The 21,803-nt window shown below is 48.8% G+C and overlaps 2 protein-coding genes across 2 annotated transcripts; one reads left to right on the top strand and one right to left on the bottom strand.

Annotated features, from left to right (window-relative positions):
* Positions 1-2,471: 2,471 nt before the first annotated feature.
* On the bottom strand, positions 2,472-4,219 carry tcf21 (transcription factor 21). The gene is made up of 2 exons (XM_028969386.1): positions 3,753-4,219; positions 2,472-3,355 (listed from the first exon to the last, which is right to left on the bottom strand). The coding sequence occupies exons 1-2, from the start codon at positions 4,128-4,130 to the stop codon at positions 3,266-3,268; spliced, it is 468 nt and encodes a 155-aa protein (XP_028825219.1). The 5' UTR covers positions 4,131-4,219; the 3' UTR covers positions 2,472-3,265.
* Positions 4,220-17,023: 12,804 nt separating this feature from the next.
* Positions 17,024-20,268, top strand: tbpl1 (TBP-like 1). The gene is made up of 7 exons (XM_028969384.1): positions 17,024-17,278; positions 17,364-17,554; positions 18,046-18,128; positions 18,271-18,334; positions 18,420-18,523; positions 18,815-18,909; positions 19,878-20,268. Exons 2-7 carry the CDS (start codon positions 17,420-17,422, stop codon positions 19,955-19,957), a joined length of 561 nt encoding a protein of 186 aa, XP_028825217.1. The 5' UTR covers positions 17,024-17,278; positions 17,364-17,419; the 3' UTR covers positions 19,958-20,268.
* Positions 20,269-21,803: the final 1,535 nt, after the last annotated feature.

Raw genomic sequence — 21,803 nt, 5'->3', positions numbered from 1 at the left:
TACTAAAAATGGCTTCCACGTGAATTTATTTATTAAAAAATATATTAAATTAACGGAATTTACAGATCACAATTATGTAAGTGGCTCTGCCAAATTATGTAAATGTATATTTACATAATGTGCACTGACATGCACACACACACACACACGCACACACACACACTGGCATGCATCCACAGCATGAACAGAACCGGCACAATGTCTGTTGGAGAATTTTAGAAATATACAAATATAAAATTCGAAATGTGTAATATAAAATAGAGATATAAAAATATCTCTCTCTATATATGTAGTACACATTTTACTGTGTGGATTCACACCTATTTTGAAAGGATTTTTCGTACCAGATAAAAATTCTTATTAATTCGCAAAACACCTTGTGTTTCCGAGATGGTCCATTTTTCAAAATTAGTTTCAAAATGATAAATTACTCAAAGCAAGTGCAAGTTTAATGTTTTATGTTTAAATTAAATAAATACCACAATTTAGTAAAACGTTGTACACTGTCTAAAAATATTAGTAAGTAATGAAACTAATTAAAGTTTTTTTTTTATCTTCCCAATCGTAACTTTGAAACATGCAGAAAGGGACAGAAATGTCAAACACACCAATAATCCAGATAAAATAATTTTGATATGTAGAGATGTTGAGTAATCCAAGAATCCAGATTAAAAAGGGAAAGTGGTAATAATGTAATAATTTTAATATGTAGAGATGTTAAATAATCCAATAATCTATATACAATTGAAAGTGGTAATAATTTAATAATTTTGATATGTAGATATGTTGAATAATCCAATAATGCATATTAAAAAGTAGAAAATTGTAATAATGTAATAATTTTGGTATGTAGAGATGTTGTATAATCCAGAAAAAAGTGAAAGTGGTAATGTAATAATTGTGATATGTACAGATGTTGAATACTCCAATAATCCAGAATTAAAAGTGAAAGTGATAATAATGTAATAGTTTTGGTATGTAGAGATGTTGAATAATCCAATAATCCAGATTTAAAAAATAATTGTGGTAATAAAGTAATAATTTTGATATGTAGAAATGTTGAATAATCCAATAATCCAGATAAAAAAGTGAAAGTGGTAATAATGTAATAATGTTGATATGTAGAGATGTTCTAGAGGAACCATCGGTTCGGTCTCTCTCCCCAGCTCTGTAAACTAATGAACGATAAACTCCTACAAGTTAAAGTCTACAGACGGAGAACAACATTGTACTGCTGCTCGGACTCTCTTTCTCCACACACACCACCTCACTGTTTCATGGAACGAAAGCAAATTCTGCAGTAAACGCTGTAAAAAAAAAAAAAATTTGCTCAATGTTTCATGAATAGAATTCCTTGCATCTTAGAAAACCCGGATATTTGTCTTCTCTGCTTTGTCCTGGTGTCTAAAACGTTTGCACAGCACTCAATATATTTGGTCAAATTGGATATTTTGTTTTATTGGAATTTAAACGCACATTTCTGCCACTGACAGACTCTCTTGCAGGTATATCTGCCAGTAATAAAACTGTAAATGTTGCAGAAATTAAGTTCGCTTTTTGTCTGTCTGGTAAAAATCTTTCGATGCATAAAAGCACCTTTGCCACTATTAGTATTCTGTCATTTTTACATAATAAATATTACATTGAATTAAGAAGATTTGACATTGATCCAATTCATCCAAAAACGAATAATAAACCATTTTATTCCTAATCCTGGTTTGATTGATCGTGGGGAATATGAATCAATATTTCTTCCTTCCTGTAATCAATACATATTTTGTAAAAGTGGCTGGAACTGAAATTCCACGAAATTCTCACAACAAAGGACGTGTGCCGTGATGACGTCACCAGGCTCTGCATTATAGAATACAGAATAGAATTAAACTCTGAAGACCCGGAAGCTATAAAACGTCTACCGACCGTAACAGATCCACGTCCTGTAAACACGCGGGAGAGAGGGGGCGCGCCGCGGTCTTCGACGTGAGATCGAATCCAGACACAGTGTGAGATTTTAACACACGCACGAACACACACACACACACACACACACACACACACACACAGACAGACAGGCACACACAGACTCACACTCACCAAAACACACACACACACACACAGACAGACAGACAGGCACACACAAACTCACACTCACGCACAAAAACACACACACACACAGACAGACAGACAGGCACACACAAACTCACACTCACGCACAAAAACACACACACACACACACCACAGACAGACAGGCACACACAAACTCACACTCACGCATAAAACACACACACACACACACAGACAGACAGGCACACACAAACTCACACTCACGCACAAAAACACACACACACAGACAGACAGGCACACACAGACTCACACTCACGCACAAAAACACACACACACACACAAACACACACAGAGACAGGCACACACAAACACAGACAAAAAGACACCCACAGACTCACACTCACGCACAAAAAAACACACACACACACACACACACACACAGACAGTCACACACACACACACACACACACAGTCACACACAAACAGACACACACACTCACACTCACACAAAACCCACACACAGCCAGTCAGTCAGACAGTATAAAAAGTTTTGGGCCCGGATCCAGCGGAACCATTAGGCGTCTCCCCCGGACCACGGGGACCCGCCCCGCCCCTCCTCTCCGGTGGTCCCGGTGGTGGAGGATCTTAAATAAAAACTCGTCGCCATCAACAGCATCATACATGTGAGTTTCCACGGGGCCGCTGGCTGATTCGTGATGGACGCCGGGAGGACTCTGGGTTCTGATGAACTTTCTGATCATTAAGAGGCGAGTCACGTGACGTCACATGTACCTCCCGTACTTAATCACACACACACACACACACACACACACACACACACACACAAGCTACACACACACAGTCGTGATGAATGCGCGGTGTTTCGGAGATGCGCGCCCCCGTGCCTCGCGCGCGTAAACATCTGTCCGCGTAACGTAAACAGGCGCGGTCACGACCCCGCACCGGGATCTGCACCGAGAGCCGGGGTCACGGGGTCACGTACAGAGCGAGCAGGGTCCTTCAGAACACGAAAAGGGGACTTTATTGTTCACTTTCTATAAAAAAATATCTGTATAAAAACCGGCGCACAGGCCGCGTAGAGTCCGTAAAAACGTAGAAGGTGGAGATAAAAAAAGGAGGAAGATGTCGCCTCGACCCGCGAGGCCTTTTTTAAATAGAAAATGCGCCGCTCGTCGCTCGGTCAGGACGCCGAGGTTCCGCACAGACGCGTGGAGCCCAGAAGGTCCTTCAGGTCCCCGTCCGGCTTCCCGGACACCAGGAACGGCCACGTCTGCACAAGAAAAAAGGTCCATTTCATTCCCAGATCAATATCAATTAACTATGAAAAAAGGCGCGACGCTGGTGTGTCCCCTGGTCCTGTCTGTCGTACACGGTCACTTTATGTCGTTTAAACGTTCCACGTAACACCACATGTTACATGTATGTATCTGAAATGGCTATAATATACACGATCTACAGCATTCACCAGACGCCCTTATCCAGAGCGACTTACAGTCAGTAGTTACAGGGACAGTCCCCCCCTGGGGACACCCACTAGACTACTACCACCTCTATATTGTCGGTACAACAGGAAAAATACACACATGTACATATAAACTAAAGTAAAAAGTAAAGCTATAACGCTGAACCACGTGTTATAACGCGTTATAACGTGATCCGGGTCTCACCAGGCTGACCGGGTGGATGAAGCCGCCGCCGCCGTCGTGTCCCTGCTCGGCCGACAGCACCTGGCGCAGGTGCGCGATGTAGCTGGACGCCAGGCGCAGGGTGTCCAGCTTGGACAGCTTGGTGTCCGGCGGGACCCACGGCAGCGTGGTCTTCAGGCGCGAGAACGCGCGGCTCAGCACGCGCATCCGCGCGCGCTCCCGCGCGTTCGCCGCGCTCCGCTGGACCTGCTTGCCGTCGCGCGCGGCCCTGCGCGCGCCCGCGCCTCGCCTCCGGCGCGCGTCCGCGCCCGCGGGCCCGCCGTCCTCCGCGCCCCGGTCCCCGTCCGGCGCCTCCGCGTCCGCCACGTCGTCCGCGTCGCTCAGGGAGCCGGTGGACATGATGGAGAGGAGGGACGGCAGGCGGGACGGGTGCGTCTTTTAGTGTGTGTGTGTGTGTGTGTGTGTGTGTGTTTCATGCGCGGATCGAGGAGAGGAGACCGCGCGGCACGCGCATCTGACGTCCGCTATTTATCTCTCGTGTCCTGGGGGCGTGGTGACGTGCTGAAGGAGGGGCGGGGCATGTAAAAAAATAAAATAAATTAAATGTTTACACCACACTGCAGCTTGTTCGTAAAGCAGCGATTTATTCTTACAATATAAATAAACAATACAACAAATAAATTATTATTGTTCATATATACAGACACACACATACACACAGTTCATGACAAAAGTTTGGACACCTTCTCGTTCGATGTGTTTTCTTTATTTTCATGACCATTTACGTTGGTAGATTCTCACTGAAGGCATCAAAACTATGAATGAACACATGTGGAGTTATGTACTTAACAAAAAGTGGAGACCTGACCTCCACAGTCACCAGGACCTGAACCCAATCCAGATGGTTTGGGGTGAGCTGGACCAGCAAGTGGCTAAACACCTCTGGGAACTCCTTCAAGACTGTTGGAGAAGCATTTCAGGTGACGACCTCTTGAAGCTCATCGAGAGAATGCCAAGAGTGTGCAAAGCAGTAATCAGAGCAAAGAAACTAGAATATAAAACATGTTTTCACTTATTTCACCTTTTTTTGTTAAGTACAGAACTCCACATGTGTTCATTCATAGTTTTGGTGCCTTCAGTGAGGATCTACCAACGTAAATGGTCATGAAAATAAAGAAAACACGTTGAATGAGAAGGTGTCCAGACTTTTGGTCTCTACTGTATAGTTAGCACATAATGATTTTGTATCTCTTATATTATGTAATATTATTTAATGCATGTTCCGCAGGTGGAATCATGGGAACTGGACGGTGGGGTTCTGTCCATTTCTGATTGGCTGGTGGTGGGTGTCGGTAACGTTGGGGCCGGGCCGACTTGCAGCACCGATGCCCCGTTAATGGGCTCCCCGGGGGCCGGAATGGCGCCTGCGGAGATGCGTGTGTAACGGATACCCCGCGTCCCCTGGGAGGGTGATGGGCTTTTCCTATCATTCCACACCGGCTCCCGACCCGGCCCAGAGCCAAAACAACGGGACCCGCGCGGCTTAAGTGGTCGTACAGGAGGAGCTTTAACAAGGCCGATGACGGCCGCGTCCCGGGGGGCCGGCAGGGGTCCCCCCCGACCCTGATCCCGACCCCGACCCCAACCCTGCAGAGAGAACACTTCCGCCCGGCCGCACATTTCACTACAGTAACTCAGCCGCTTCCGACCTCTGACCCCCAGCGTCCGGTTCCAGGTTATCAGAACAAATCACACCCGCGTCGATTGGTCGTTAATAAGTAAAAAACCGCCGTCCTTTATCGCCGCTGCTCCGTCTCTTCTCCTGGGTGGGCCGCGATCCGGAGCGCCGCTGGAGGAAAATAAAAGGGACGTGAGATGGATGGCCCTTCTAACGTCCTTCGGAGGGGAGACTAAAATAGCAGTCCCCGCCGGTCCGGGGGACTCTCCCGAATTAAAAACAAGCGCCTGCTGCTGCGGGGGGACTCTGGGGGGTTCTCAGCTACCTGCACGCCCGGATTGAACTGGCTGCGGAACGGCCTCGGATTCGGAGCAGTCCGGCCTTCTCCACGTACCAGACTGCTGGTTCTCCGTTCCATGGAGACGCGGTGGATCAGGGTCCCTCGTCTCAAGGTTCCTGTCATCACCCTGCTAATTAATTGCCTTGGGTTGGTGGACCAGGGGCTTTGAGGAGCACGTTGAAGACCAGCACGGAACCGTTCTCTTCTGCAGTAACGTTCTGCGCGGTTCTATGGAGAGTCACACGGGTTGACAGACAGGGACAGGTGACGGGTTAGAACGAGTTGAAGAAGTGAATTAGAGAGAACGAGCAGCGGAATGTGCCACTCTCGGTCATGTTGGGGGAGATTCCACTAATTAGTCAAATTGGGGTCAAAGGTGACAGAAATGGGACACTTGGGTTCTGACTCAGAACGTCGTGATGGAGTTAGCTGACAGAAAGAAACAACTGCATCCACATCTGTCTTTCCGTCTGATTTAAACATGCAATGAAGAGGAAAAAGACAGAGACTGTGGGAAAAGAGGAGGAAATTGTTGGGAAAAAATAGGAAATTGTGTGAAAAGAAGAGGATATTGTGGGGAAAAGAGGAGGAAATAGTGGGGAAAAGGAGGAAATAGTGGGAAAAGAGGAGGAAATAGTGGGGAAAAGGAGGAAATAGTGGGAAAAGAGGAGGAAATAGTGGGGCCGGCGGAATAGTGGGACGCGGCGCCCTTGTTGGGCCCCCTCGACTTGTGCGCCGCTGCTCTTGTGGGGCCGCGGGCGGCCCTCGTTGGGCCCCCGCGGCCCTCGTGGGCCCCGCTTCGGCCCTTGTGGGCCCCCGCGGCCCTCGTGGGCCCCGCGGCGGCACTCGTGGGGGCCCCGGCGGCCCTCGTGGCCCCGCGGCCGCCCTTGTGGGGCCCCGGCGGCCCTCGTGGGCCCCGCGGCGGCCCTCGTGGGGCCCCGGCGGCACTCGTGGGAACCAGCGGAGGAAATTGTGGGGAAAAAAGGAGGAAATTGTGGGAAAAGAGAAAATTGTTGTGTTTGCTTCGAAGTGTCGCTGTCGGACGACGTCTTCTTGCGCTGTCCCTCTCGGAACAAGGTTTATTACCATCTATTATCGGATTTCACATGTCTGTACAAAAAACGCAAAGTGAACGCAGTGCATGTGCAGACAGTACGAAGCTAGCCAGCTAGCTAGCATGGCAACACAAAATGGTTCCATGGTCCTGTCGTTTCTTTCTTCTCATCCTAAAAGTTCCCCATCGGGTTTAGCACCATGGTACAACATCAGGGAATTAGTTCAGAACGAGTTCTTGTTAAGTTCTCGATTGTTCTGGACCCGTTTAGTTGGAGCCGAGCGTAGCGTAGCGCCAGCTAACGGCCCTGTTAGTTTAATCCAGTCTGGCTCTATAAAAATAAACACGGAATATGACTAATGGGCCGAATGCTTTCGTTAATAAGCCTGAAACGTTAATAGCGGGACGAGTCAAATGTCACGTCTCCAGGCCTTCCTTCATCTTTATCTCGGCGCGGGCTGGTTATGTAAGGGCCTTCTTCTGTGTTGATGCATCCACGCGCGTTTTAAGAGGAACAGGAAGCGAGCGGGAGCGTCCATCCATCTCTGTCTGCAGGCCAGCGTCTCTCTGGGCCGCACCAGGCCGGTGAAGGTGTGTGAAGTGTCTCAGACAGCCGCTGATAACGCTGACCAGAGCGTCCGTGTGTGTGTGTGTGTGTGTGTGTGTGCACCCATATTCTGTATGGAATTTCATTTGGAAACTGACATGGAGTTGACCCCACCCCCGCCATTCAAACACACACACACACACACACACACACACACAGTGTGTTTATGTCAGTGCAGAGCGTGTTCCCAGAATCCTGGCAGCACCGTTAGAAATGTTGTCCGGGTGAAGATGATTGGTGATGATGAAGAAGATGATGAAGGGGTAACAGGGGTGACCCCTCCTCCATCAGGTCTTGCTGAGAGGGAGTGTGACAGCGACGCTCCCAGGAATTTGCCCTGTGCTGCCCGAACGGCGTTGCCGAGGGTGACCGAGGCGGGGACGGTCGACGGACCCCCGCGGAATTCGCGCTTTTCGCCGACCCCACCAACGCCATCGCGGCCGGATGTGGGGCCACGCACCATAAATCCGCCCTAAAGGAGTCGGGGGATTTTCCACGCCGACGGCCAAACACTTCAGAGGAGAATTTATGGAGAGTTCAGAACTTTTCTACTCCATCCTACTCTAACCAGACTTGGTCAGTAGTCACATTTGTGTCACATGACTCTATTTTGAGGCCTGGCAGAGTGGGCGTGTCCAGGAAAGTCACGTGATCCGGCTCTTTCCTCGATGAGCGATAAAGTGCTGCATGTGGGAGGTGAGGAACCCGTGATGGTCGGTTCTAATGAGGTAGGAAGCCCATGAGAACCACCTCACATGTGCCTGCGAGACCAACCACAGGCGTTTGGTTGGAGGTCAGCTCAGGAAAACACACACGTGTACAGTTACAGATGGATCCCGGGTCAGTGAGAGGATTGTCATTATTCTGAAGGTGTGTTTAGACACAACCGAGTGTCTCCAGATTATTAACACATTATCACTCACACACACACACACACACACACACACACACACACACGTTGTTGGGTTACATCAGATTTGTCCCTGTGATCTCAGCTTCATCAGTCAGACTGAATGCTTCGGCACCCCACACCCACTCACCAGGTGCATGAAACACAATACTTACGCTGTGAGTGTGTGAGTGTGTGTGTGAGTGTGTGTTAGATAAACTAGACACGTTTCCTTTTCTTGCTTTTGCGTTTGACGTGATTTGGCCCGCGCGTTCTGTGGAGCAGGTCTTCCCCTGCAGATGCTGGCGACCCCGGTCCCCTCGTCCCGCTCGGTTCCGGACTGCAGCGCGTCTCCTCGGCCCAGCTGTACAAACGTAAACACCTTTTTTTACTCGGGACGGACAAAGAAGAAATTCCTGTTGTCCAGCATGCTGCGCTGGCCAGCTGATGTCCCGCCAGGGGACACGTTTCATAAATAACGCATGAATTCTCCCCGCAAATCCTTCTAGCTGCGCCTGTCAATCATAATCCAGGAACACGGCCTGTCTACAGCCTGTCTTCATCACGCGACGGAAACCTGGACTGTCCAAAATCTCTACACTTCTTACAATAGGCACGGTATTATGGCTGTTTAATATCATTTTATAACTGCTGTTAGAATTGTTTAGTTCGTCGATTCGATCCAGTTTGTTTAACTGGCATGGATGCCAACCAGATTTACATAAACCAGCCCCATCTTCTCTGCTGGTACACATATACGACACTTGTGGTGCATAACGTTGCATTTTAACGTTACAAGATATCACAATAACCTACAAATTTCTAAATGAAATTAAAAAAAAGACATTTAAATTACTGTGTTATTTATTTCCCGAAGCCAAGGAGCCACAGTGACCAGAGGATCTGCATGGACTTGGGCATCTGATGGTGAAAAACCCTGAGGGATTAAATAAAGGCCGTTCTGTCTGTGATTTCTAATGCTGCTGGACCTGTTGACCAACGTCCATTTACACACACACACACACACACACACACTGCTAGCGTCTGCTCTCTCACTGGACAGCACTTATCTAGAACATTCTGGGAGTGCCTCTGTGGACTGCTGTAATTGGTGTGTAATGTTCCGGGGGAGTGATAGTGTTTATCGGTCCGGTTCTGGTGCCGTTCAAGCTCAGGACGGATAAATGCGTCAGGGTTCCGATAGGCCGGATGGAGCCCAGAACAAGACCCGATAGAAGAGGAGGGGGAGACGGAGGTGATGAGTGGGTTGAGTCACTTCCTGGATGATGATGATGAGGAGGAGGAGGAGGAGAACCAGGGGACCCCGGAGCTCTCAGACCCGTTGGTATCAACATGAGAACAGTACCCCTTTTTGGAACATATCAGTGCAGAGGAGTTCCTGAAATACTGAAAACACACAAACACACACACACACACACACACACAGGTGTCTGTGTGTCTGTCCATATTCCCAACACTAGGAAGTAACACCGAACACCAAAGTGTGTGTTTGTGTGTGTTGGGATGAAGAAGGTGCTGAGATCAACAAAACATTTATCACTCAATGGACACGTACCCCCTTCCTAACACACACACACACACACTTATTGGTGTTATGTTACTTCCTAGTGTTGGGAATATGGACAGACAGACCTGTGTGTGTGTGTGTGTGTGTGTGTGTCTGTGTTTAAGTGTGTGAGTTTAAGAAAAGTTGGGATGTTCCTTAAATTGGAATATAAGACTTTCAAATCATGATCATGATCACAGATCATTTAACAAATGTGAGAAATTTAAGGGAAATGTACTGTTTTTTTTCATTTGATGCTAGTCGGGACAGGGGACACGTTGCCTTGGTGAAGCATCTGCTCTTCTGGAATTTTGGTACCCGGGTGACAGTGTGTTTCTTGGTGACCCAAGCCTGGGTAAATGGGGACGGGTTGTGTCAGGAAGGGCCCGTCTGTGGCACGACCCATAACAGGAGCAGGAGAAGGGAGGAGAAGGTTAAAGATGAACATATTAAGATTAAAAGACCCTGGACCCTGTCCACCAGCCCCCCGGTGCAAAATGCCATCCCAACATATCACAACCAGGAAAAGGTTTACAGGTAACACCGCGGTGCTAAATACATACGTAGAACCTGAATACAACTCAGGAACGTGGTATGATGCTTGTTCTCAGCACACAGAAAGGGCGTTTAGTCCTCATAACTGCACACGTGTGTGTGTGTGTGTGTGTGTGTTCGGCTGGCCACATTGTTAGAGACGTTAATCTGAGCTGTTGATCAAATTAGCTGCCGTTGTCTCTCTCTCTCTCTCTCTCTCTCTCTCTCTCAGATGACTGATGTTGATGAAGATGATGAGGATGATGGCAATGACTCTCCCTGTCATCACACACTTTACCACAGACCCCCCCACCTTGGTCATTAGGGGGCGTTTCTACTGACACACACATAGAATACCAACATGGGTGCAGATCCGCTTCCAGACTAACGTGTGTGTGTGTGTGTGTGTTTAATGGATGATGAAACAGAAAAAGGCGAGGTTCATGCCGCGGTCACTACGTTTTGCGTGTGTGTGTCTGCTGTAGGTACCGCGTGTTATAAAGGAACTCTTATCTGCCAGATCTCATAATTAAAGAGAATAAACTCTGATCCAGCGAGAAGGGAACATCCATCTCTGCTCCGTTACACCCGCGGCACGTGGAAATAAACCCCGACCGATGTGAGATGGGAGGTCATGGAAAAAGGTTTTATGGGGACCGGAGCTGTGTGTGTGTGTGTGTGTGTGTGTTTTACAACTTCACTTACAGAGTGTATGTTGACTGGCTGAAAGGTTTATGGAGCTTTTTGAGAGGAGGCCTATTTTCAGGCTGGTACTGTACAGATTCCTTCACATCTCACTCACTCGCGCCACGAGTGTGTGTGTGTGTGTGTGTGTGTGTGTGTGTGTGTGTGGAGAAAGTGTGTCTATTCACGAATGTGAAACGCCCAACACCGAGACCGAGACCAGGTGGTCTGATGGGTGAATTTAGAGATTCCCAATGGATAAAAATATTCCCCGCAGTGTGTGTGTGTGTGTGTGTGTGTGTGTGTGTGGGTGGGGAGGGGGGGGGGGTGTTGCTGATTCTGCGCTGCTCTCAGGAACTTGACTAAATCACCGATCCACTCACACTGTGCAAGTTAAGTGGGAGTCCATGTTTTATAAGCACTAAAGAGTTCAAGCGCGCACACACACACAGAGAGAGAGAGAGAGAGAGAGAGAGAGAGAGAGAGAGCAAGAGTTCAGAACTGCTGCAGCATTACTATATAATGCACTTAATAAATTATTCTGTTTGGGGGTAAAGGGAGACGAGGATTTCAGAATTAAAAATAACTCGGTGCTTCTTTAGAATTAGTATCCAGGGAAACACACACACACACCAGTGACAGTGTGTTTTTTTTTAGATCATTATGGGAATGTTTGGTCCCGGTTGAGCCAAACCCTGGCTGACTTTTCTTGGAATGTTAATCATAAAGACAAAACACACACACACACACAAGCTCAGATTTACTTGTGCTTTTAACTGGGGGTCAGATTCATTGAAGTGATCGGTTCAAGGCGGATTCAGCATCACTTCTCTGCTTCCTGTCCGGGTCCCGTCCCGACCCCGGACCCCGGAGACCAGGAACTGTGACACTGCTGTTTTCAGAGAAAACAAGACGATTGCGGCGATGCCCCTGTTCTTATCTACTCAACACCACATCTCACACACACACACACACACACACACACACACACACAGACACACACACACACACACAATTAAAACTCCTACTTACACACAGCTACTGGACAGTGAGGACGGTGCAAAGTAACAATAGTAATAACAAAATGTGAGGAATAGGAGGTCTCACACACACACACACACACACATACACACACACACAGCAGGTTATTAGCTTCTGACCTCATTATCACAACTGGAATCTGTGATCTGCTTCACACAAACAAACACACTGAGTAACCGAGTCAACGGGACCTTAAAAATGTGTGTGTGTGTGTGTGTGATGAGACTGGAAGACTTTATCTAAAGTCCGTTCTTGTTTTCTTTAAAAACATGATGGTCACTCTTGATTTATTTTGTTTGTTTGTGTGTGTGTGAACATGTTTACTTTGATAGTGTGTGTGTGTGTGTTTGAGCACTGAGATTACTGTATGTCTGTGTCAGACACACACACACACACACACACACACACACATAGTGCTTCCAGGTTCAATCACCATGTAATTGCAGCTCTGCCCATTGCTGCCCTCCCACACACACACACACACACACACACACACACACACACACACACACCGTCTCCCACATCCCCGTATCTGTGGAGTCTGCAGATAAAACATGAAGAGATTACAGGAAGTGACATCATCGTGCCTCGGGCAGTGGTTTATTTATCTAAGCGCGAGAAAAGATCGTAAAGTCTCCTGTGTGTGTGTGTATAAGTGTTAAATATATGAAAAATGGCTCAGAGAATTCTGTTCAAAGTCAGTTTTATAATAGTGTGGATATTTCATTATTATCATTTCTTAATTCTATTCATTTGTTTTTCTATTTTATTAAGACGTTTCTATTTTTGTCTGAAAAACACCTTGAAACTACACCAAATTGGTAAATGGGACCAAAGATGATATTTTAATTAGACTTGATTAAAAGGCTTTTGTCTTATACATTTCTACTGTATTGTACTTTTTGTTTTTTTTACTGTATTTTACTTTTACTACTTTTTACTGTATTCTTCTGTTTTATTCTATTCTATTACAGGCTGAGGACTTCATCTTTTTGATTAAAGGTCCCCTGACATGAACTTGTTTTTTTGCATTCATATCGGTCTTGCTGGTCCCAGAATTCTGTATCTGAAGTCTCTTGGTGTAGAATTACGGTGACAGTCCCACAATGAGATTTTCCAGGACGCACCGCTTCACCGTCTGTAGCTTTAAATGCTAATGAGGAGGAGAGGGGCGGGACCAGGAGGAGAGCGGCCTGTAGAAGTTGAAATGACGTCATCAACACCATCCACCAACCACGATGTTTGGTGCAGACAGGAAGTTGTGTCTGCATATTTCCAGAAAAAAAATTTAATCCCCCTTATGATGTCATAAGGGGACAAATTCCAGATCCGACCGTCTGAGCTGCCGCCCTCTGAGCGGTGAAGCAGGACGACCAAAACACTCTTCACACCGACCGCCATTTTTAGCCACTGCAGGACCACAGACAGCCTGGAGGAACTCGTATTAACGTTAAACCATCTCACAAAGTCACATTTTCATTATAGGAGAAAATTAAATGATTGAACATAATGGGCATGATGACGACTCAGAAGTTCTACACACTCCTGCTCTAGAACATGAAGAGATTGTCCCTGAACAGCATCAAGATTGCTATGGTTACGACTCTTATTCTATTTTCATATCAACTGTCTGGGATAAAAATGTCAATAATAATAAACACAGCGGGTTCTACTCCAGACGCTCAGCAGGAGGAACCGTTCTATTAAACCAAAGATGAGCGTCCGCGGACGAGTCGGCGTTGGACCAGACGAGCCGTTTACAGTTCAGTTCTTATCTCCGAGTTCACCCAGAGTTCACAGCGCCTACGACCGCACAACCGTACCTGCTTCTGCAGGGCGGAGCAGGTACAATCGGGGTCCAGCTGGGCTGAGGGGGCCAAAGGTCAAGTCAGAGGTCGCGATGTCAGCGGCGAGGTGCGCGCGGCCGCGCCGGGGGATTGTGGGAAGTGTCGGTGGCGCTAGTCGATGCTAGTGACTCGCGCTGTAAGAATGGCGGACATAAACACGGGGCGCTTTCCCACGTTCGTGTTTACAGAGGGGCTCGGGGTCTCGGACTCGCGCCGACACTCTCGTCCAGAACCATAAATCTCTGTCCTTTTAAATCATCGGCGCTGTGTAAACCAGCCGAGGGCCTGCAGGTGCGCCGCCAGGCCTCCATTAGCGCCGCCGGGCCCGGCAGGGGTGGGTGGGGAGGAAACTGTCCAATGGCCCCGCCCGTTATAAGCCCCACCCATTCTCCGATCTACCTGAGGTGAAGGATGGGACGGGCTGGAGAAGAATATGGCCACACCCGCCTTCTAGAGAAATTCAGCAGTGAGAACGTTAAAAAAATGACAATATCTCCCAGTCTGGACCACAAACCGACACAATTCTAATCATTTTGGTGCTAGTAGCCTAGCGGGTAACCCATCGCCTACGAACCAGAAGACCCAGGTTCAAATCCCACTTACTACCATTGTGTCCCTGAGCAAGACACTTAACCCTAAAATTGCTCCTGTAACTACTGATTGTAAGTCGCTCTGGATAAGGGCGTCTGATAAATGCTGTAAATGTAAATGTAAGTGTAAACCAGAAGAGCCAGGTTCAAATCCCACTTACTACCATTGTGTCCCTGAGCAGGACACTTAACCCTGAGTGTCTCCAGGGGGGGACTGTCCCTGTAACTGCTCTGGATAAGGGCGTCTGGTAAACGCTGTAAATGTAAATGAATCTATTTTGGTTGAGATTTAAGGGACGATGGTTTCCTGTTTGATGGTTCATTGTTTCTCTGTTAAAGTAGAAATGAAAATCTCTTGCTCAGTTTGCACACACAACCACACTACGTTTCATTTCGTTGTTCTGGAAGTGTATATTTTCTGCCTATTTTTTATCTTTGCCGTGGAGAATTCCGTAAGATGTGGAGGTCGAACCTGAAAAGGGAAGAAAAATGTAAACCGGACTTCTGGTGGACGATCCCGGGTTGTTTTCCTCCCCTCTCGGCCGCCGCTGTCACGTCTACTCTGCTGGGGTACGCGTGTGATGTGGACCCAACACGGGCCCAGCACCACTGCGAAGGTCCGTCTGGCGGCCCAGACTGACACCGGAATCCCCTGCGGAGCCGGAGCACGCGAGGAACCTCCGCAACGCTAATGTGAAGCGGCAGTCCGGCCCCGGCGCTCGCTCCACTTCCTAGTTTCTGGAAGCCTTCGCTTCCATCGCGGTCAATAAAACGTCCACCGATCGGGCCCGACCCCAAACAATCCCGCCTAATGGCTGACCTTTGGAGCGCCTATCCCCGATTCCGGAGGTGATCACCTGACCTTTAATCTCCCCTTTACAAGGACAAGATGGTCCAGGCCGGAATGGGGGTGATGTATGGCCTGTTTGTGTACCCCGGGCCTTAATGAATGGCGCATTATTCCCCTCAGGAAGAGAATTGGAGGATGATGCACGGCTTTACGGTCTATAAACACACTCCTGCGGCCGCGGGGAGGACATGAGAACGGGGGACGGGGAATCCTCGGGAACGCAGCACTCGTGCGGTAACCTGCTTTAAATCTCGGCCCTTTATAGTAAACATCTCTGGACGTGGGCGCATGGGAATTTATTTTATTTACTGCAGCGCCCCGGTTCTGAGGGGGGGGGACCCTTGAGATTTCACAAAGGGCCGGACCCACAACAACAGCAGTGAATCAGCGCAGGGCCGCAGCGCTGTTTGGTTTGGGACGCGTCCATGCAGCGGCGCAGATGGGGCCGGAGGACGGTGAAGATAAACAGAGGAGGGCCGAGCGAGGGATGGGGCTCCACGCCCGCCCTGGGACTCCTTGAGGGATGCGCGCTGATTGTCCGAGGAAGCGGGGCTGATAAATAAACAGGAAAACTGAGGGTGAAAAATGAAGGCATGGCAGCGTGGGCCCGCTGGCGGTGACGGCCCACAGCTGCGGGCCACTCTCGCTCGTGTCACCTTTCCGGCCTGCGTCGCCTGGACCCCAGACAGGAGAAAATAAACCCTGCCGAGGTCACGGCCCCTCCCGGCGAAGGGTGTCGAGCCCAAATCCCATTAAGTGCCGCGCTGGACTCGACTCCGGACTCATCTTGGCAAGTGTCAGTACAGAAGAAGAAGAAAAGAAAAAGACGATGACAACACACACACACACACACACACACACACTTCTTCCAAGACCATGAATCAGAGTGTGTTTAACGGAAAATAAACATTTTCTCTGGGCCCTTCTGAAGACCGTTTAATCCTATTACTGGAGTTTACAAAAGAGAAAGGCTTTTAAACTGGTTCTAGAACACGGCTGTCCTCGGTCCCCCACCGCCGCCAGGCGGCGCTACTGTTTTCTCTGCCCGCTTTTTAGCCCGACGAGCGGAAGTACTTGCTTTTAAGAAGAATGCGGGGGCGCCGAGATCGACGACTCTCTGTTTAAAAACCCGCGAGGGCTTCAAATAGTGAGAGCAAAACACGAATTTACGCTACAGTTCCCCAAAATCGACCGCATGGACCCAATAGGATCACGGTTCAAACATTTACATTTAGAGCATTTATCAGACGGCCTTATCCAGAGCGACTTACAATCAGTATTTACAGGGACAGTGCCCCCCTGGAGCAATTTAGGGTTTAGTGTCTTGCTCAGGGACACAATGGGGAACCTGGGTCTTCTGGTGTGTTACCCACTAGGCTACTACCACCCCACTACTGCAGCGTTTATTTTTACAGACATTAAACTGCCGCGTCTGGCGGAGCGCTGACTTCGAGCGAGTTTTTCCTCGCAGTTCCAACTCCGTACACGCGTGACTTTGTAAAAGTCCGACCGAACGTTCATGCAACGCGCCTTTGTTTCTTGTGCGTTTCGGTTCTTAGTTCTCCATTTGAACCAATGGGGCGGCTCGCTACGCGTCACGTGGCCGGAAGGCGGAAGTAAACAGAGTCGCCGCTCTTCCCTCCGAGCGCCTCTCTCGCCCGAAAGCTCCTAAACAGCAGCCCGGCCGCGGCTCCCCGGTCGGCCTTTTGTGTGCGGAGGCGGCGAAGCGCGTACCGAAGCGGTTCTCAGGGCCCCGTGCGGCTGGGCCGAAGCCGGGGGCGTCTCGACCGCCGCAGCCGGAGGCCGGAGAGAGGCAGCGGGCCGGGGGAGCGGGGAGCGGCGTCCCCCACACGGAGCCGGCCGCGGGTAAAGATGGGGTGTTGTTGCCAAGCAACCGAGCAGTGTATCGCCGTGCGCGGTTACCTTGTTTATGTTGTTGTTGTTGTTGTAGGCCTGTTTCCTTCCTTGGCATGAAGAACTGAAGCTGACCGCTGCAAAGACGGCCCGATGGAGCCCAGCGACGACGTGGCGCTGGACATCACGGTGACCAACGTGGTGTCCGTCTTCAGGACCAGGTGCCACCTCAACCTGAGGACCATCGCCCTGGAGGGAGTCAACGTCATCTACAAGCCGGAAACAGGGGTGAGTTGCAGCCTAGCGGGTATCTCACCTGACCACCCACTCACTACCATTGTGTCCCAGAGCAAGACACTTAACCCTGAGCGTCCCCACTCAGGGGTGGACCGTTTATTGTCCTAGACGCCGCATCGCTGTTCTCGCCCTGCTTCCGGAAATCCGTAAAAATGTACAGTGCGAAGTCATGCTGGAGTTCGTGGGTAAGACGTTCGCCAGATGACCTTGAGGTCGCCGGTTACAACGTCCTGGTTTTATTCAGGGTCAGAGGTGGTTCTAGAGGTTAAGGAAGCGAACCCGTAATCGGAAGGTTGGCGGTTCGAATCCCGATCCGCCACTGAGGTCCCCTTGATGAAGGTCCCGTCCCCACACACTGCTCCCCGGGCGCCCGTCCCACTGCTCACCAAGGGTGACGGTTAAATGCAGAGGACACGTTTCACTGTGACCCCGTGTGCTGTGCTGCTGTGTCTCACTTTCACGCTTAATCCCTCTGTGAACAGAAAGTCCTGATGAAGCTGCGGAAGCCGAGAATCACCGCCTCCATCTGGTCCTCAGGAAAAATAATTTGCACTGGAGCAACGAGGTACCGTGTGTGTGTATTAATATTAGAATCATTTGAATTACTGTATTTTTGCCATCTTGTGGATGTAACATATATGAAGTATTGAGTTAAAGTACAAAATCAAGCCATGTTGTAACGTTTGGAGGTGTGTGTGTGTGTGTAGTGAGGAGGAGGCCAAAATCGGCGCCCGGCGACTCGCGCGCTGCCTGCAGAAACTCGGCTTCAAGGTCTGAACTCGCCCGTCCTGCAGACGCTCCGCAGTTTTCCCGTTTTTTTACTCTCGTTACAAGTAAATCTCTTTTTTTTTTGAAGGTGCGGTTCTCCGACTTCAGGGTGGTGAACGTTCTGGCCGTCTGCTCCATGCCCTTTCAGATCCACCTCATCCAGTTCGCCAAGAACAACCGTCCCATCGCCAGGTGAGGACCCGCCGTTCCTCATTTTCTCCAGAAAAACCACGGTCCTGGGTCCAAACTGTGTAGGCCGCGGTGCTCTCAGGGTGACGGGCGAGGGACGGCAGCTCAGAAGTCCCCCGTAGTCCTGGTTGGACGGAGAGACGGCGGTGGTTGTGTGTCCATCATGGTCCATGATCCAGAGTTCTGGATGAGCCGTGTGTTCGGTAGTCGAGTGGCGACCAGCTTGTTTTTTTAACGTGGTGAGACGTGGATGGAACGTGTTGAGATGTTCATGCAGCGGCGTGTGTGTTGCAGTTATGAGCCGGAGCTGCACCCCGCCGTGACGTACAGGATTAAACACCTCAGGGCCACGATACAGATCTTCTCCACCGGCAGCATCACCATTACAGGTAACGCTTCGTCCCTCAGAACATGCTGCTGCCTCAACACCACTTTACTCTACCTGTTCCTGCTTCATAATTACGAGAATACGTCGCACTATTACTACTGTTCTGCTGGGTTTTAACTTGACTGGATATCGTGCATGCTCTCTCATTTCAGGCATTTCTATCGCTGTGTACGTACAGTTCAGACCAAAAGTCTGGACACCTTCTCATCCAACGTGTTTTCTTTATCTTCATGACCATTTACGTTGGTAGATTCTCACTGAAGGCACCAAAACTATGAATGAACACATGTGGAGTTCTGTACTTAACAAAAAAAGGTGAAATAAGTGAAAACATGTTTTATATTCTAGTTTCTTTGCTCTGGTTACTGCTTTGAACACTCTTGGCATTCTCTCGATGAGCTTCAAGAGGTCGTCACCTGAAATGCTTCTCCAACAGTCTTGAAGGAGTTCCCAGAGGTGTTTAGCACTTGTTGGTCCAGCTCACCCCAAACCATCTGGATGGGGTTCAGGTCCGGTGACTGTGGAGGCCAGGTCTCCACTTTTTGTTAAGTACATAACTCCACATGTGTTCATTCATAGTTTAGATGCCTTCAGTGAGAATCTACCAACGTAAATGGTCATGAAAATAAAGAAAACATGTTGGATGAGAAGGTGTCCAGACTTTTGGCCTGAACTGTATCTGTTACTGATCATCTTGGCACTAGTTATAGGACTTTTGCTGCTGCGCCATCTGCTGGCTTTGCAGAAATTCATGGTCGTGGAAAATGAAATCTCATGTTTTAATTCAAATTTCCCATGAAACTTTAATGATTGTCATTTTAAGTTGGATGAGGCAATTAATTTTAAATGGAATTAAATCTGAAAATGAGACACGACTCCCAGAATGAGCTGAATTCTGTACTCTATAAGTGTCCTGCACTTTCTGTAGTCGAGATGATGATGTTTTTTTTATCTTCTTTCTTTGAACAGGACCAAACGTTCAGAATGTGGCTTCTGCGGTGGAGCAGATTTACCCGCTACTGCATGAGTGTCAAAAAGCACTGAAGTGACCCAACACACCCCAACACACTCACACACACACACACACGCGGAGGAATGTTTTAGTGAATTTTATCTGCTGAGTCCGTGCGGCAGTTTTAAAGTCTTTTTAAAATGCGACTCTCTGATTGGCCCGTTGTGTATCGGCGTACCCGCCTGGAGAAGAATCAGCTGCACAGTAAAAACCAACATCTGAATTCAACAGACGGTGAACTCTGGAGTGGTTCCTCCATTCCGTCCCTCACACTTCCACATGTTCATGTAATGTGTTTAGACCTTTTGTATTTTGTAAAAAAATAACGAAATAAATCCTCGAAACCAACATTGTGCGCGATATGATCCTCATTGCCGTTGTGGTAAATCAAAGTCAGCTTTATTGTCAATTCTGCCACATGTACAGGACATGCAGAGAATTGAAATTACGTTACTCTCTGACCCATACAAGTAACATTAAATACAAAAACAGTAACAGTAACATTGAATACAAAGTATAAATACAATAAAAAAAACAAAAAAAACACAATATACAATTTTAAAAACACCATATACAAATAAGGGCCCATGGTGGAGAGTGCAAACCCATATGATCGTAGTTTTAACGCTATTCGGTGGCATTACATCCCCTGGTGGTCGAATGCCGTGGTATCTGCCCGTTACGGGGACAGCGGTGGCCTAACGGTTAAGGAAGCGGACTCGTAATCAGAAGGTTGCCAGTTCGGGACTGAGGTCCCCTTGATGAAGGTCCCGTCCCCACACGCTGCTCCCCGGGCGCCTGTCATGGTGCCCACTGTCACCAAGGGTGATGGATAAATACAGAGGACACTTGTCACCTTGTCGCTGTGTTTCACCGTGACAATCGTGTCACTTACCTGCTTGGTACTGGAGATGGCGCTGTACTCCACACTGCGAGCGGCTGCAGAAGGCCGTTCGGATGTGAGACCGCGGTGGGCGTTACTAGAAGCTCAAACTGGTGACCTTGTTTTCAGCGCCACCGTGGATTTCAAGATGTTTCGTTTTGCCATCACCGCAACCAGTCGGGTCCCCGGTTCCGTCCAAAGATGAAAATAATAATCTCATGACACGGCGGTAATGGTTCTCGCGAGGTTCTCTGTAGAGGTGACTAAATGAACTTTGACTCTGTCTTGGATTAGCGTGTTGAGATAGTAAGAGTGCTTGTGTTGTGTTGTCGTGACCAGGAGAACGAAGTTACACGCCCACACTTGCGTTGTTGTGAAACTGGACATAGTGGACCCCACTATTTGTTTACCTGTACTATGGGTACTACTCTCACGCTACCGCGTCAGTCCCACTTGGGTGAAGACCTGCGACTCGTCCTGCGCGACTCAGCTGAGCAGAAAAAACAAACTTCTCCAACTTCTTCCTGCTGATCATGTTCTTCCAGAACATTCCGCTCATTCGCTCCAGGCACCCTCCTAGATTCAATACACACAGAACACACTTTTTTTTTTCATTTACGGCATTTACCAGACACCCTTATCCAGACATGACTTACAATCAGTAGTTACAGGGACAGTCCCCCCCCCTGGAGACACTCAGGGTTAAGTGTCTTGCTCCGGGACACGATGGTAGTAAGTGGGGTTTGTTACCCCACTAGGCTACTAACACCCCAACCCACACAACGTCTTGCCACCCTAAGTACTTGTTCGGGCTGTGGTGCACAGAGTGCACCACACGGTGCACAGAGTGAAATTTGTCCTCTGCATTTAAACATCACCCTTGGTGGGCAGTGGGCGGCCATGACAGGCGCCCGGGGAGCAGTGTGTGGGGACGGTGCTTTGCTCAGTGGCACCTTGGCGGATCGGGATTTGAACCGGCAACCTTCTGATTACGGGGCCG

Source organism: Denticeps clupeoides, unplaced genomic scaffold, assembly GCF_900700375.1.
Source record: "Denticeps clupeoides unplaced genomic scaffold, fDenClu1.1, whole genome shotgun sequence".
Taxonomy (NCBI): domain Eukaryota; kingdom Metazoa; phylum Chordata; class Actinopteri; order Clupeiformes; family Denticipitidae; genus Denticeps; species Denticeps clupeoides.
Note: the sequence above shows the minus strand (reverse complement) of the source record. Positions and strands in the feature narration are given on the sequence as shown.